This window comes from Aristolochia californica, unplaced genomic scaffold (assembly GCF_029961685.1).
Source record: "Aristolochia californica isolate CCGP_79_NKW_82.1479 unplaced genomic scaffold, dmAriCali1.0.hap1 SCAF_1, whole genome shotgun sequence".
Taxonomy (NCBI): Eukaryota; Viridiplantae; Streptophyta; class Magnoliopsida; order Piperales; family Aristolochiaceae; genus Aristolochia; species Aristolochia californica.
The window spans coordinates 54557319-54574001 of record NW_027181770.1 but is presented as its reverse complement, the minus strand read 5'-3'; the positions used below and the strand labels follow the sequence as shown (position 1 = coordinate 54574001).

The 16683-nt window shown below is 38.9% G+C and overlaps 2 protein-coding genes across 4 annotated transcripts; one reads left to right on the top strand and one right to left on the bottom strand.

Moving 5' to 3' along the window:
* Positions 1-6323: 6323 nt before the first annotated feature.
* LOC137951363 (transcription factor TCP4-like) lies at positions 6324-8100 on the top strand. Its single transcript, XM_068797977.1, has 2 exons — positions 6324-7628; positions 7712-8100. Exon 1 carries the CDS (start codon positions 6421-6423, stop codon positions 7597-7599), a length of 1179 nt encoding a protein of 392 aa, XP_068654078.1. The 5' UTR covers positions 6324-6420; the 3' UTR covers positions 7600-7628; positions 7712-8100.
* Positions 8101-9077: 977 nt separating this feature from the next.
* On the bottom strand, positions 9078-13885 carry LOC137960954 (protein IQ-DOMAIN 10-like). Of its 3 annotated transcripts, XM_068808329.1 has the most exons (7): positions 13799-13885; positions 12930-13000; positions 12688-12806; positions 11173-11343; positions 10235-10462; positions 9754-9867; positions 9078-9673 (listed from the first exon to the last, which is right to left on the bottom strand). In XM_068808329.1, the coding sequence occupies exons 3-7, from the start codon at positions 12757-12759 to the stop codon at positions 9302-9304; spliced, it is 957 nt and encodes a 318-aa protein (XP_068664430.1). In that variant the 5' UTR covers positions 12760-12806; positions 12930-13000; positions 13799-13885; the 3' UTR covers positions 9078-9301. The 3 variants fall into 3 exon arrangements, with proteins under 3 accessions (XP_068664430.1, XP_068664429.1, XP_068664432.1); XM_068808328.1 differs by lacking the exon at positions 13799-13885 and having other exon boundaries at positions 12930-13190; XM_068808331.1 differs by lacking the exon at positions 13799-13885 and having other exon boundaries at positions 11173-11340; positions 12930-13188.
* Between the last annotated feature and the right edge of the window lie 2798 nt (positions 13886-16683).

Sequence of the window (16683 nt, the reverse complement as noted above, 5' to 3'; positions counted from 1 at the left end):
GATGCAAGAAATTGATAAAATGAAGAAGATAATCGATGGTGAGAAACAAATTTGGATATAGGTTGAGAAGTGGATGGCATGGTGCAAGTTTGAGGCTCCTTCTGTAGAACTATGGGCTGAGTATCAAATTGTGGGCCAAATACAACAGGGGAAGACAGGTTTACCTTGAAGGGATCCGTAAACTCCATAGGTGTGGTGTTAACCGACACTTCAGAGGGCTGAAGTAAATCCACATTAAGTGGCACAACGGGCTTCAGAGCTGCCTGAAATGATGGAAGACCAGTAAGAGCATCTTTTGAGGAATAAAAATATGTGTCCTAAAAAAAAGTGACATCCCTAGAAACAATTAACTTTCGAAAAGAAAGATTATAACAAACATAACATTTTTGGTACGAGAGTAACCCAAAAAATACACTTAAGAGACTTAGGGTCAAACTTACTCTTCTAAAGGGATGAAATGAATAAAGCATGTGCAACCAAAGACCTTCAAAGGAAGGCAGAAGGGGTCTTCATTCAAAAACAACAATGAGTATGGGGATTTATGGATAAGTATTGAAGATGGTAGCCTATTAATAAGGAAGTATGTTGTAAGAATGGCATGGGTCCAGTAAAAGAAGGGCACCTTCATAGAGTAGAGTAGGCCACGAACTACCTCAAGGAGATGTCAGTATTTTCTTTTGGCTACATCATTTTGTTGAAGGGTGTAGGCATATGATGTTTGATGGATAATGCCATTATCCTGATAAAAGGATTGAAATTCACCATATCGGTACTCTTTGGCATTATCTGACCGAAGCACTTGTATTTCTGAACTGGGTGGGCAACATGGCCCTAAAGGACTTAAATATGGAAAAAATTGTAGACCATTCTTTGAACAAAAATAGTCATGTGACTCGAGTGAAGTCATCAACAAAACTAAAAAAATACTTTAACTTGAGATTTGTTTGAGACACTTTAGGATCCCCATACATTCGAATGAATTAATAAAAAAAGGGCAACACCTTTAAGTTCAGCTCAAGGAGAATATGTTGTCCTTTGGTGTTTGCTCAACTGACAAACTTCACAATTTAACCAGCTAAAGTTTTCATACTCCCATACTTCAAACGAAAGGAGGCGCACAATGCATCTCTTCATAGTTCCAAGTAAGTCTAAAATGTGACCTTTTTTGAAAAAAAAAAAAAAAGTAGGGGAGACTATAATGGTAGAACTGAATCAACTTAGATTTTTTTACCAAGTATGACTTTTGGAGGGTGACCCAATTTGAGTCAAGAGGGAGATAAAAAACAATAATTCCTCTACAGACATGATGATCGAGAAAACTTTAAAAAATATCTTCAATAAGAAATTTTCGAGATGAAACATAATAATGAAAACTTTCTTAAAATATATTTTTCATTTAAAGCAATTACTTTTTAAAACTTAACTAATTTGGAAAGAAAATATTCTAGAGATAAATTTTGGAATAAGGGAGGTTTATGACATTAATATGTGGAATTTAGAATAAGGAAACAAGACTTTCTAAATAAAAAATTTCAAACTTTGTCAAAAAGGAAACTAAACTTATATAGGGAAAGACTTCTCTTAAGGATACTAATTTAATGTGAAATCAAAGACAAGAAAATTTTAAGAAAGGAAAGATACTCAAATTAGTAAAATCTTGGCTAGAGTTTAAAAACAAATAGGAAACTTAAACAACATTAGCAACTCAACAAGTGAAGCAAAAAAATTGACTTATATTTGGATTTTAGCATGCAACAGGCTACCGATATGAACTTTGATTTTTCCAATGTGGATATCTCTCTTTGGAAAGATCAGATTGAGAAACGGTTTATTGGGTTATAAAGTTGATTCATGTAGCATTCTTTTAAGATATAATTCTCTATATAAATTTGCAGTCACGATGGTACAAACTGTTCAAACATTTATGACATTTTGCTTCTACTAGAAACATTTTTCTTGCTTGACCTTTGCTACTTTAGATATCAATTTCTTCTCGTACAAAACTCTGACTAAAATTTTTCTTTTTGAATTGGAAATTAGACTTAAAGATATTTCCAATGGTATATAATGTTCTATAAAAATGAAAAGTAGGAGTGTGAAAAATCCAATGAAAAGTAGGAATTAGGAAAGAATATTAAAGGAGAAAACAAGAAACTCCTCCTTTTTATTTTTCTTTCTTCTTCTTCTTCCTCTCCCTTTCTTCTCCATCTTCTTCTCCTTTTTCCATGTCAAATTTTTGCCTGCTTTGATACCATATTTATTTCTAGGGCTAACACATAAACACAAAAGATCTCAACAAAAGGAGCGAAAAGAGAAACTCTTGCTCTTGGGAGAGAGGAGAGAAAAGAAACTAATGGAGAGAAAGAAAAGGAAAAGAGAGAGAGGTGTAACGACGAATTTGATCTAAGAGGAAGAGGCTTGAATGCTCTACTTCATGCCTTGAGGTTATATTTATAGTTGTGTGAAGGTGTTTACAATGTCTACAATGCCCTTAGGGTTTCATGTATCAAAAGAAAAAAGATATAAGAGGACATACACCAGCTGGTATAATTACAATTTTATGTCATCTTTATGGAGGTTTTCCTTATTTACTAGTCATGCCTCCCCTAGACATGTGGGTGCCTTTTAACAGGAACTTGAATAAGTCCTCATACATCCAAATGTACTAAACAAAAAGGATTCAAACTAACTTTCTTAGATGGAGAAGGAACTTGATGATGTTTTTTCAACTCGTACACTTCACATGGTAAAGATGAAATCGACTTTAAGGAAGTAACAAGTGACTATAATGTGCTTAGGGTAGGATGCCCTGGTCGATTGTGCAATTGAAGAGCATGATTTGATGAATCATGCGTTGCTAAACTCAAGGTTGAATCTAGGAAATAAAGACCTCCTTTTTCATAGCCACCACCAAATCACCGTCTTGGTCTAGTTGTCCTAAAAATATACTAAGAAGATTTAAAAGTGACAAAGCATTTGTATTTCTTAGTAATTTGACACACAAACATGAGACTCAATGGAAATGGATGTGCAAATCCCTTGGAGAAGTGAGGAAGAACCAATCCCTTGAACTTTAGCCTGTGTGCCATCCACAATTGACAAATTAGTCAACCAAGGAAAATAAATTATCTAGCTTCCAACTGAGATGTTTTAAGACACCGGAGTTGATAAACCAATTTGGAGCATGATAAAGAAAAAGACATACCTATACCATTAGTGGAATAGTGGCTAGAGGGGTACCAAAAGAAGAAGTCAACATACTCTTCATTTTAATGAACTTCATAATCTTCCTTAGTAAATGGTTTAGATTTTGTTAGTGCAAAGGGATTGGTTTCTTTATTTATGCCAACCACTTGATTCACGTGTGTGGGTTTACCATGTCTCTTGCAACATCTTTCAATCCAATGATTGTTCATCCCACAAAAGAACAAATATGTGGAGTAGAAGGATCTCAAGGGTTTTGTTGAATGTTTAGAAAAGAGAACTTCACTGACTTATTGTAATTTGAGTACATGAGCCTCTATTTTTAATAGAGGAAATAAGTAGAATCCAATTATAATTATACTCTTATCTCAGTAACACCCAAAGTTAAACAATAAAAGATAAGTCCTACAACAATTACACAACTGAGTACAAATAGAAGACTAACATAAGTAAAACACTTTTAAACTGAGACTCTTTTGTGAGTCCTCATTCCATCATAATTCTAGCTATGTAAGACTTCTTGTTGTGAGAGTCAAGTGAGACTCTTTTATACATGTACTTCAACACTCCCCCTCAAGCTAGAGTTTATAATTTCAGCTTGCATTGAAAAAAGATTATTGGTCTTCAATTTTATTTTGCCAAAAAAATTCTTCACATATGCAATTCTTCATAGATACAAAAATGTCATCATTTGTGCTCCCCATATCTTGAATATTTTGGTCACATAAAAATTACTATAAATTGTAGAATTCTTCATTGTAGATTATACTACTTCTCAAATATGGAATTCGGAAGGAAGTACAACCACTGCAGCACTCAACTTCCAATCTCATCCTCATACTTCTCCTTCTATTCTCCCCCTCAAGTTGGGAGGTAGTGGCAATGATCCCATCTTGAAACAAATAAAATACTTGTAGTAATGATCTACTCCATCAAGGTGTCCCAAGTATAAGTACAAAACAGGATACATACTCTCAAAAAAAAAAAATGGGTGATAAAAGTATTAAGTCGAAAATAACCTTGAACAAAAATAGTGATAATAATCATTGATGTGGGTGTCGGAAGATATGAATAAGTTGGAGTATCATTGAAGTAATTAGTTTATGATTTTTGTCCCGTATTCACTCTTACTAAGGTGATGGGTATACTTGTAATATTGGTATTTTTAGAATTTATAAATAAAATTTAAGGGAGAGGGTGTGGACAATTGCACAACCCTAATATTCCTCCCTTTTCGCTCCTCTTCTCTTGTCTCTCTCCCTCTTGGACGTGACTTCTCATCTTCACCTCCTCTCCTCTTCTCCTTTCCTCCTTCATTCTCTCCTTCCTCACCTCACATTGAAGACACTAATATTATGGAGTCTTGAAGTGAACAAGGTATCAGAGCAGCCTCTTCAAGACTCCATGATCAAGTGCTCCTTTCTCCCATCCGTTTGATGCTGGAAGACAACAATTAAATAATCTTTATGTCTCTCTTTTACTTTCTTCTCTACCTGAACGTGTCGATGTACGAGAGACTTTTTGCTTGTTTTTATTTTATAAGATTTATGAAAAAAAACTTGAAGTTATTCTAATCTATGTCTGCATAGCTCAATTCATGAGAATACGGGATGTTTGTTTGGTTTAAAGAGAGATAATTTTATTTCTGGAATGGTCTCCGACTCCGGCGGCCATGCAGGAATAGATCAGATATTTCTGGCCTTTCCGAGCACTGTCCAGAGTCATCCCTTATTAATTGTCGTAACGGGTAGAAGAGGTTGGAGTGGGATCGAAGGTGCTGGGCACGCAAGTGGGTCTCTTCGTGGTTCACCCACATGATTCTTCGTGGGGCCGTAAAGAAGGCGAGACCAACTGTAAAGAGTAAGGAGAGACAAAGGGAGAGGCACAGGGAGAGACAAAGGGGAGAGGGGCCAAATAATGGAGTTGCAGCGGAGCAACAGCTTCGTTTCTCCGAGAGAGAAAAAGATGGGTCTGCATGGCTGGGGCGGCGAACAACGGAAAGCGACTCGACGCACACATTCACACAAAAACGCCTAGCTTTTCTTTTTCCCTCGTCAGAAAATTCACTCCTCAATATCGGAAGCGGAAAGAAAAACAACCAAAAACTAAACTTTGCCGACGAGTGGGAATTTCCTTAGATTACATCTCCCCAAACGCCAAGACTAGATTCGGACGAACGCAATTTTTGCATTCATTTCATTGTACGAAGGGGGGTAGATTCGTCATTTCACGACCCACTGAACCACGTCAAGTCGCTTTCGGAACAAATAACTAATCAAGTCATGGGGCACTACGCCACAGCACTAGCAGCCTGAGATTACGAAAATGCCCTCTTCCTTTCCCCTCAATTACGCACTTTTTCCTGCTCTTCAGAGCAATAAAGAGGCCAGAAAAACCAAATTGTCTAAAGAAGTCAAAATTTGGGTCGGGGTTTAAATTTGAAAAACAATTCCCCGACCGAACCGGTCCGAACCCCTACTAAGAAGCCTGGAGTACCAGTAGTTTCTCTTTTGTTGTTGCTGTCAGTGGCTCTGTGGGCCCGGAAGAAACGAACGGCTGCTGCGTCTCTCGTGTTTATTATCTTAAACGCTTCACATCGTGCCACAGGGACTAGAGCGATTAACCCGATCGGACGGCTCTGATTTGCTTACGGTGACAGATATATATGATGCTCTCTTCCCCCTATAAATGTTACTCTCTGCTCGCCTTTCCGTCTCTTCTCCCTCTTCCCCGTTTGAAACGCGAAGATGGAAGAATTTTAGAGAGGGGGATGAGATGGTGCTCCACTGAGAAGACGATGAGATGGGTTGATTGGGGAGAGGAGGTGGGTTGTTGATAAAATCCAACTTTTTTTTTCTGGGTCTGCAGTGGCTGGTAAATGGAATTTGGCCAGTTGAATGGCAAAGGCTTTTGGGAGAGGCAGCAAGTATCAGAGCAGGGGCAACAAGAAGAAAAGAGGAGGAACGAAGAAAACCAGTAAGAAAAAGTGCAGGAAATCGAAAACTGGAAGAGGAGAAGAGGCGGATTCTGGATCCTCCGACGAGGACTCAGCACCGGCTGATTCTAAAACAACTTGCCTCACATAGCGGCGGAGGGGACGTCGGATGCGTTGGAAGAGAGCAGCAAGATCGGTCCTTTGCAGAATCCATAGAACCATCCAAGAAACGATCTTACCTTCCTTCCACAAACGCCATCCAATATGCTCGATTGGAGAGGATGGGGGAGAGAGAGAGCAATAACCAGCAAGCCCCTTCCGCCAGGCTGGGGCTGAGGACCGCCGCTGGCGGAGGCGAGATCGTTGAGGTTCAGGGCGGCCACATTGTGAGATCGACCGGCAGGAAGGACCGGCACAGTAAGGTTTGCACTGCCAAGGGACCAAGGGACCGGAGGGTCCGCCTCTCCGCCCACACGGCCATCGAATTCTACGATGTGCAGGACCGCCTGGGGTACGACCGCCCCAGCAAGGCCGTCGACTGGCTCATCAAGAAGGCCAAAGCCGCTATAGACGAGCTTGACGAGCTGCCTGCCTGGCAGCCCACTGCCACTGCTAATCTCGGTACCCACAAACCCGAACAGGAGGAAGTAGAAGATGAAGACGAAGAAGCGGAAGGACACCAGCACAGCAAATCGGATGTGGTCACCATGGCGGTTGGATCGAGCAAGAAGCCATTGGAGGCAGACCAGTCAGTCTCAGCTTATGGTTTTCACCAGATGGACCAACAAACGAGCGGAAGCAGCAGTGGACCCGGACACGGCTTTTTGCCGCCTTCTCTGGACTCCGATGCCATTGCAGACACCATAAAATCCTTCTTTCCCATGGCGAGCTCCGCTTCCTCCATTCATTTACAAAATTACCCGCCAGACCTTCTTTCGCGGACGAGCAGCCAGGCCCAGGATCTTCGCCTTTCTCTTCAGTCCTTCCAAGACCCAATTCTCCTCCAGCACCACCACCACCAGAATCAGACTCCACCAAGCGAGCAGACCTTTTTCTCTGTCACTGCGCCTATGACCTTCGATGCTGCGAGCTCTAGCTGGTCCGAACAGCAGCAGTCTATAGGCCGCTTTCACCGAATGGTGGCTTGGAATCCGGCGGACCCCGCCGGAGGAGGAGGATACGTCTTCAGTCCGGGCCCGCAGCCGGCTGCGCAGCTGCTGGCCCAGAACCAGCTTTTTCCACAGAGGGGACCCCTTCAGTCCAGTAACTCACCGTCTGTTCGTGCTTGGGCAGTGGACGCATCAACAATGGCCGACCATCCGTTCCTGACGCATTCTTCTTCGGCAACTGGGTTTGCTTCCGGAAGTTTCTCAGGGTTTCGGATCCCAGCGCGAATTCAGGGTGAAGAGGAGGATGATGCAGTTGGTACTAGACCAGCGTCATCTGCTTCTCGCCATTGAAGATACGACCGAAATTTATACTCCACCAGGTAAAATTAATTTGCCTATATATTCCTTATATCCAGTTTATTTTACTCAATTCATTTGTTTCTCTGGCCATATCCCTTTCCAGGTCTCCAGGAATGGAACATCCTTGTGACGGAGAACGAGAATGATCTTCTGATACATCTTTCCTTACAACAGGATTTTGGCTATCTCTTCAATGGTGTTTTGCCGCTAAGAAGAAATCTGCTACTCAGATTCTCTCTTAAGCGGTTCCTTGTTTTTTCTGTTCCTTGTATTTTTTATGTTCCTTGTTTGGGATTTAAGCTCATGGAGCTCATCTTTTATCTATTTTGATCGTTGCTTCTGTTAAGTCTTAAGATTATGTTGTCGTGAGAATGCGAGGCGAGATTGTGCAATTTGCCTCGGTTGGAGAAGATCCAACAATGTCCATTCTGTTACTACAGAGACCGTTATGGGCAATACTTGGAACTGCTTACTGTAAGTTTTGTGCTTCGATTTGAAGGTGTTCTTTCATGTCTGAATTCAACGAAAAGCAGAGACTTTTTCTCCATTTGGAAACGAAGGGTCCCTTTTGTTATGTCTGCTTGACGGTTGCCACTTCCATTTTCCAAGGAACTGATCTCTGAGACCTACATTACATCTCTATCTTTTTAAAAAATACATTTTCCAGGTAACACCTAAGACCTTGTCCCTAAATAGCAAATATGGCTTTCGATAACTTGTTTCTTGGATTATTTTATTTTACAAACCTAGTTGCTTTCTACTTTCAAGAACAAATCGAGCAGTTGGGTCAGGATGAATGCCTGAGATTTTCTGCTTCCCTTCGTGTTTCATCTGTTTTCCTCGAGTTGTTTAATTTCTTAAAATTGATTGTTATATCTTTGTCGGAATTTCTCCTGTCTGATCTCAGAGATTGCCTGAAAGGTTTTTCAAAAGACTTGTCTTCCTGCCGGGTGCTCCGTAGAGATCATGGAACAGAGCTAGTATCCATTGTCTTAAAATCACTTCCGCCCTCAAAGTTAGCTAATGCGAATGCTGCCCAGATTAAAAGTTTGAAATTTTAGAGTTTAGACATGTAGCAAGGTCGACGAAAGCTTCAGTTAAAGTACGCTAGAACTGCGAATGAGGAGGAACAACAGCAAGAAAGACAGTGCAGCCAAAGGAGAGAATGTCTGGAAAAGGATTTATGAACCTGTCAAGAAAACCCCCAAAAACACCCCATGAAAGATAAATAACAACAGGTCTCTTAGTGCGAAAAACTAATATCAGGAAAGTGTTCTTCAAAAGTTCTGCAAATCACTGATATCGTAATTTATTTGCAGTCAGCTGATCAGTACCATTCAATTGTTAATGAGTACCAGTCATTACTGTTTGCTGGCGGAATCAGATGCCAGTGAGACCTCAAGCATGAATCAGATCCTAGCAGGAAAAATTGAATGCAAAACTTTTACTTTTCTTGTGTCAAGGCGGCATTATAAATAAATAGATGTATGATCACCCCAGTGATCACCGGATTCATTATTCTCAACTCTGCAAACAAAGCACGATCACCTCTATTCACAACATTCCCTTGTTAACATTGAGAAACTAAAGGACCAGCTTCAACTTCCTAAGTTGCAGCTTCCCAAAAGATCACTCTTGTGCAAACTCAGTATTATCAGTGTGTCATGTGCAGCTACCATGTTTCCTTCCATCATTAAACTGAATTTTCCTGTTCAATACTTGTGGTTGTTGGTGGAGAAGAGTTTGCCACCTTAGCTTTGGAATCTTGATTAATTGCTTTTTCAGCTGATAATCTTTTCGCCTTCTCGGCGTCTGCTGCATATGTTAGCCCTTTCCCATTCAAATCAGGCTTTGCTGAGTTTGGCATTTTCACCACCGCAGAGGGTATTTTTTTACCGTTACTAAGCTTATTTGGAACTTTACTTGGGCTTGACGACAGAATATGAACTCTGCTCTCCCAGGGCCGTGCAGCAATCCAGCGTTCCTTCCAGCTCCAGCCCCAATCACCACCCTTGCTGAAGTCATAAGGAAACTGCCCTAGGATATGGCTAGAGTTGGCCCTCCACTGCAGAATCATGGAATTAAAAATCTCTTTACCATGTCTTCCTTTAATTTATGCTGCTAATGATAAATTAAACAGCTTACCTGATGATTGAAGGCATATGCCATGGCTCGTTCACGCTTCACTGCAGCCTCTTCCCTTTGTTGTATCCTCGCAAGAATTTCCTCCATTGTTTCAGAGCCGCCACACCATTCCAGCTGTGATTTTGTTGGGGGAGAGAGGGTGAGAGAGTCAAATAAGAAGGTTAGTGTTGGGCAGTTAAGGTGTTATTATACAAGTTCCATACAACTGAAGAAACTCCATTTTGCAAACCCTAGGCAATCATTTGCTAGTAAAGAATAAATTTTGTTTGAAATAGACACTTCCCATACAAGTTTTAGTGGATAAAAATTGAATCATGTCCAGAATTATTGATAATAAAAGCACATCAAGTCAATATCATGTTAACTTCTCACAGGTACTAGTAAAAGGACCCTGGTTCCCTTAAGAGTGCAAGGAATTTTCTTAGTTAAGAACGAAAACTGATGCTCTAGTATATAGAAATACTACAAATACAACTCCAACCTGTAAATCTTGCAGCTTGGTCTCCAATTTCAACTGGTTCTCTTGTTTCTTTTGCTTAATGCGGCCTTCTGTAACCATACAAATTCGCCGTAATTTAACCTGATTTTGAACTTTGATCCATGCTTGCAAATAGTTCATAGTTGTATTTGCTTGTTTGTTAACAGTTTGACATTGAGTAAGAGTTTGCAGTCTCACTAGCCCTTTTAAACAACGGAAATTTTTCCTTGCCTGTCACATGTAACTACAAAATGTTAGACTATCCCCCTTCAAAAAAACATAGAATTGGAAAAGCAACAAATTGGTATAACTGACTGCTGTGAAACACCAATTCAAAATGATTAATCATTTCAGGATGTAAAAGCGTCACATACAGAGAATACTCAGAAGATCATCACTAGAGTGTTATTTGTTACTATATAACCCCAAGAAAACTTAATCATTTTGCATAAGGAGTAATTGTAATTCAAGAGACAAAAGAGAACCAAACAACCAGATATTAGTTGTTCCAACCACACATAATAATTCCAAGGTCGTCACATTTCCTGAAAAACCTGTTCAGTGAGTATGACTGTAGGCAATTATTTTAATCTCCAATATGAAACACGATTTCAACTAATACAAAGCAGACTAACAGAAATTATGTCAACACACCATTAGATGCTTGGAGAGTGTCAAACACGTCAAGGATAGCTCTAACATGCCCAGTGAGTTTGAAAAATGATAACCTAATACCATCAACTGTAGAAAATTAGGATTTAAAGTGACAACAGGAAAATTTATTCATTCCACCATACCAAGCTCATATGATTATCGTTATATTAAGATAAAATTTCTAACACCATGTGCAAAGAATTACATGACTGATCAGAATATATGAGATGAATTTGTAATAAGTTTTCTGAATTTAGCTATCTTAATGAAATAGCCAGCATACATACCACATAGCCTCGAAAGGTGGTTTGAATACGAATAGCTGCAAGATCCTCGATTGGCATACCAAGAACAACAGGGTTATGACTTGAACCACCATTGAAGATTTTATTCAGCTCTTTACGAGAGCGATGTCTCCATTTGAAACCATTTGATTTTTCAACACTTGAAGGCCCCTGCTACAAAGTTTTCACATAAGGATAAAAGAAGAAGCAGATAACCAAGCAACAAAGTTTATGAAGCACCAAACATATGAAAAGAAAAATTAAATCCATCATTGTAGTATGGCACATACTAATCATCATGGCACCAACTCAGATGAGAAAACTGTAACTAACTTCGCAGACTAGAAGGGTTATAAGTATTTCCAGGATCACAAAAAATGAGGTACTTTCAGTTTGGTTATTGCCACGTAATGATCACAATCATAAACTAGAAGTCCAGAAGCACACTGCTTCAGCACTATAAATGTCAGGAGCCCCATGTGTGAAAAGAACAGATCCTCATAAATTTTTTTGCAGTTTTTCAATCATTTTAGTTAATAAAGAAAGCTCATAGCCTTGATGGAAAAGCAGTTTTCATGTAGCATGATCCTACAGCAATAACACTAGAACCACAAAGTTTTACAATGCATTCACAAGCATAAGAAAAGAGAAGTAATTTGAAAAAAAAAAAAACTAATAAAAGCCAAGAGAGATGCAGTCCATGATGAAAGCCCCAATCCAGCCATTTGGAGCAATAATATCTTCCATCAAACTGCAGATTATCCCTCATAAAATCAAATAAATGAATTGGTTATTACATAGATGAGAGGACTCATTATAATAATGCATTAGAGACAACCACAGGTCAAGTGTCATCCTATATTCCGCGCTGAAAGGCTGCCAGAGGCAAGAATACAAAATAAGGTAAAAGAGAGTGGATTTTCTGTTATATTGCAGATAGAAAGTGAAGGAAGAATGCTTGACTCATTGACTGATACCTTCTGGAGGTGATTGCCAAACAAAGGAATCTAGGCAGGCACAGCAATCAAACCAGGTATGCTTGAAACTTAAGTATATGTGCGTTGATATTTCTTCTATTGTTTAATGAAATCATCTGTTACCAAAAAAGAGGTAGAAAATCTTGGTTTAATGGTATACAGACGCTCTTGGTGCTCAGACCTAATAAAAGCTTCGCTCATGAACCAATTAGTGACACAAACCAATGACAATTTGACTCTACACCAGTCTCCAAGAAGACATGATCCATAGGGTATTTTGTCTCTTGACCTAAAGCATCATTTTAGTTAATGGAGAAAGCAAGAAGTAGCATGTCTTAAGTAGTTCAGACTTGGCTGAAGATTCGTTAGTATATCAAAGAAATAGCAAGACTTTGATATCCTCAGATAACCGATCAATTAAATTATTAAAGTGAATGGAACATGTTTGACAAGATCCATCAGGCAGTATAGGTTCAATCGAATGTCATGGGGTGATATGAATCTGAATGAAAAGTCGACGAGGATCTTAAACTCCATTTACCTTCGCTTGTTTTGATCTGTCTTCCTTCGTTTTCTTTATGTTAACTATTGCTTTAAACCAGTCGACACCCATTTCCTTTAATGCAGAGGCTGGCTAGCTATGTACCATTAATCAGAAACCTGTAATTAAAGTTTCAGAACGGTGACAATTTCATCAAATAGGAGTAGAACCAAAATATCGAAGGAATAACAGAAGATTTCTTAAATTTAGTAAATGGGAGGAGCGCAATCGGGAAAACATACCTGCTGATTGCTAGAATGGACCACCTTTGGGCTGAGAGGAAGACCGGAGCTTTAGCTTCAACTAGCCAGTCCTGTGAGGAAACTAATAAAACATTGCAAGTTTTCGGAAGATATTATAACGGAAACAGAATTAAGAACCAAGGTATCCAAAGACGCAAATCACACCCAAGAAAATCTCGGGCTCCAAGACAAACAGTGGGTTGGGAGGGAGGTGTGGCGTAAGGTGAGAAAAGGGAAGGAGGGGAGAGAAGAAAAGGGAGGTGATTGCCATAATGCGCCAGAAATGGAGGCACTGAAAAAATTTTAAAAACTGGCCAACCGACTGCCCAACTCATTCTCAGCTGGTGATCGCTGATTTCAAACGATAACAGCGACAGGGGAACCAACGGCCCCAGATGAAAATGATAGGCATCCTTTCTTTATTCCGAATCGAATCCATTAAAGTAGAAAAAGATCGTTTGTGTCTTCCTCGCGGGAGAATGAAACAAGGAACGCTTGGAAAGAAAAAAAAAAAGCGAAAGAAGGAAGACTGTAGTCGAAGCAAGAAATGAGTGACAATGTACCTTCAAAATCATACATTCGAACTTCCGAATAAGACGAAAGAGACCCCAAAACCAAGAGCATTTTCTATAAGATAGTTGGTCCCGACGGGGCTCGAGATCTTCCGAACCTTAGGATCATAAGATGAACGCTGTAACTGAGCTTTGGCCATTGTTTTGTTTATTCAGTATGTATGATTATCATCCATTTATTTGAGGTTCCCACTACCCCATTTTATTGAAAGAGGATTTACTCCTCTGGGTTAAACAATCCGAAAGCATTAAGAAATACTGAAGCCTATTAGCTGAAAGAGTTTGTAGAATCCTTACCTTTTGCTACAGCCACAGAAAGGGTGCTTGCAGAAGCCAAAAAACACAGCATTTGACTGAATCGCTGCTTCAATGAAATCATTTCATGTGGTTGATGCAACTCTGGTTTCGCATTTGTGATTCTTTGTACCGATTTTATAAAATTCTATTTGTGTTGAACCAGGCCAACCACCTCTAAGCTCTGGATTGATATGTGATGATGTCACTATGATATCGTTTACATTAAAAAACGAAAAAAAACAGTTGACAGGAAAGGATGCAATTACAGAGGGGGTCACTGCAAATGTTTTTGTTTCTTAAAACTGATATAAGAAGGAAGATATCATATTCGATATAAGGGAGATTCATTTTATGAAAACTAGCTTCTAACCATTAATCAGTCAATACCCATTTTGATTTTTTTGCTAAAAGATTTGGTGGAAGTCCTCCATCAACGCAAGCTCCCAGCATGATCGTGGTAGCCTGTCATATCTATCAACAAACTTGGAGCTCCATTATTATCCAAAGTTTGTCATCGTATGCTCAAGAAAAGCCATCATTACCAGTTTAATTTTTTATTATCGAACGATACAAAAGGTTTAAAGCTGAAAGATTAGGAGAAGTTTCCATTGCTATTAAAAACAACTCTCTTTAATTATTTGGTTGTCCATTACTTGCCCTATAGTTGTTGGTTGCAGTAGTAATTGCCTGTTTAAATGTTGACAGATTTGATGAATAATATAAAAAGGGAAAACGCCCCTAGAATTGTTGTTGGTCCAACTAGATGAGGGTTGAAGACGTATGCTTGGACGACCAAACAAGCAAGGTTGACGAAGGCATGAAGGAAAAGAGGCACTACAAAATGATAGCAGAGGAACAAGACTCGACCAGACGGCTTAATATAAAAAGTTTTATATTTGGAATCATTCTCTTTTAAGACCAGACAACTAAGCCAAAGAAGTCGGAGGCCAAGAAGAGGAGAAGGAAGTTTTAACATATGCTATCTTTTGTAGGATTCCAAGTGAAATGCCATGACGCTCAATAGTTCAAATAGATTTTTATTAATACTTTTAATAATTTTTGAAATTATTTTCGTTGAACTTCGGCAAGGATTAGTTTCATAATAACTAGTTTTTTCAAACTTGTATTTGGTCCTATAAATACCCAAAGACATAACTAGCAAAATCAACTAAGTTGCCTACACAAAATTTCATTTTTCCCAAGCTCTTTCATGCCTCTCCCAAGGTTTTTTTTCACTTTTTAATCCAAGGAGGTGATTGTTTCAAGGTTTTCATCTCAAGAGCTTAGGATTTCTTAATTTACTTTCATATCTATTAGTATAGGGGTGGCTTCGAACCGAGCTTAGGATTTCTTAATTTACTTTCATATCTATTAGTATAGAGGTGATTTCGAATCGAGCCGGCTCGCAAACGGCTCAAGCTCAGCTCAGTTCGATTTGGTATCCCTGGATCTTGAGCCGAGTTCGAGATCTGGGATCGGCTCGTTTAAATTAACGAGTTGAGCTCGACGGCTCGTTAACGAGCTGAGTCAGGATCGAAAGGGGGGGGGGGAGGGAATTCCTCCTCCCTTCGTCATCGTTTAGCCCCTCCCGTCGGTTGTTGTAGTCGTCGACAGCTGCTCGTCGGCCGCCTCTGTGGCCGTCCGTTCGATTTCTTCATCCCCTCGCCTTCGCCTCTTTTTCCGTCTCCGTCGACAGGTCCTTGCCGGTGTTGTAACTCCCTTCCCTCCGCGTGAAGATGATTTCGCACGTGCGACTATCGCTCGTGCGATTTGGCACGTGCGAGATCATAAAGTGAAAAAAAATCCTTAAACACTCCTTCCTCATGGCTCTTGAAGAAATTGAAAATATATTTTAGTAGAAATAAGTTTCTAGGAACTATTAGCGTCTCATGTTTTTTGTAAACATTTTTCTAATTGAAAATTCTTATTAAAAAAATCATATAATTTTCTAAGTAAGATTTTCCTGCCAAGATGGGCTAGAAAACCGTATAGAAAATTTTTGAATAAGTATTTGATAGTTGATGCTATAATACTTTTAGCATGAGGCAATTTTTATTGCAATTTTGTGTTTGACATTTTATTTGATTAAAAATTTATCGATAAGTATAGTAATATATTAGATTGATTATTAATTTTAATTTATTTCCCTAGAAGAGGCAATAAGAGGTCCATTTAACTTTCCTAAGAAAATTTTAAAATATTTCTTGTAATTTTCTAATAAGTCATTAATAGTACTAGGATTTTATTTAAAGGTTTTTTTTGGAAATATATATCATAGGAAAAATATTTCTAGTTTTTCCTATAATATAAATTTTCAACCAGGGGCACTAAGGAGGCCATAGTAAATTTATGGCCAGATTCAAAAATTACAAAACAAGCTAGACAACATTTGGAGTAAAAAAGATTAATATTGGTGCATTTTAATCCATTATTGAAATTCAATCCTGAACCTCCCCTATCATTCTTTTTTAAAATGTATGCATAATTTTATATATAATTTATTTGACATATATTTTATATAGAGTATTAAATGTTAGTTAAGCTCGAACTCGGCTAGAGCTCGAGCTCAAACTCAGTTAAAATTATTAGGCTCGAGTTCAATTATAATTTTAGGTTCGAGGCTAGGGTTGGCTCAAGGTCGAATTCGAAATATTTAAATCAAGTTCGGCTTGAACAAGGTTCGGACTCCTGGATTCGATGCCCCCTTATGCCCAATTTTAAGTAGAGGTCATTCCCAATTTTATGTAAAATGTATGCATAATTTTATATACAATTTATTTGACATGTATTTTTTGAAAAGTTTTAAATGTATGTTGGAGCACGAACTCGAGACATGTATTTTTTGAAAAGTTTTAAATGAATGTTGAAGCTCGATCTCGGATCGA

What these genes read in the sequence shown, in the direction of transcription:
- LOC137951363 (XM_068797977.1), top strand. Translation starts at nt 6,421, where the DNA reads ATGGGGGAGAGAGAGAGCAATAACCAGCAAGCCCCTTCCGCCAGGCTG.
- LOC137960954 (XM_068808329.1), bottom strand. Translation starts at nt 12,759, where the DNA reads ATGGGTGTCGACTGGTTTAAAGCAATAGTTAACATAAAGAAAACGAAG. An exon ending in CCACCTTTCGAGGCTATGTG is followed by an intron (nt 10,463 to 11,172) that starts GTATGTATGCTG and finishes TACATGTGACAG; the next exon opens with GCAAGGAAAAATTTCCGTTG. An exon ending in CCAAGCTGCAAGATTTACAG is followed by an intron (nt 9,868 to 10,234) that starts GTTGGAGTTGTA and finishes ACAAAATCACAG; the next exon opens with CTGGAATGGTGTGGCGGCTC.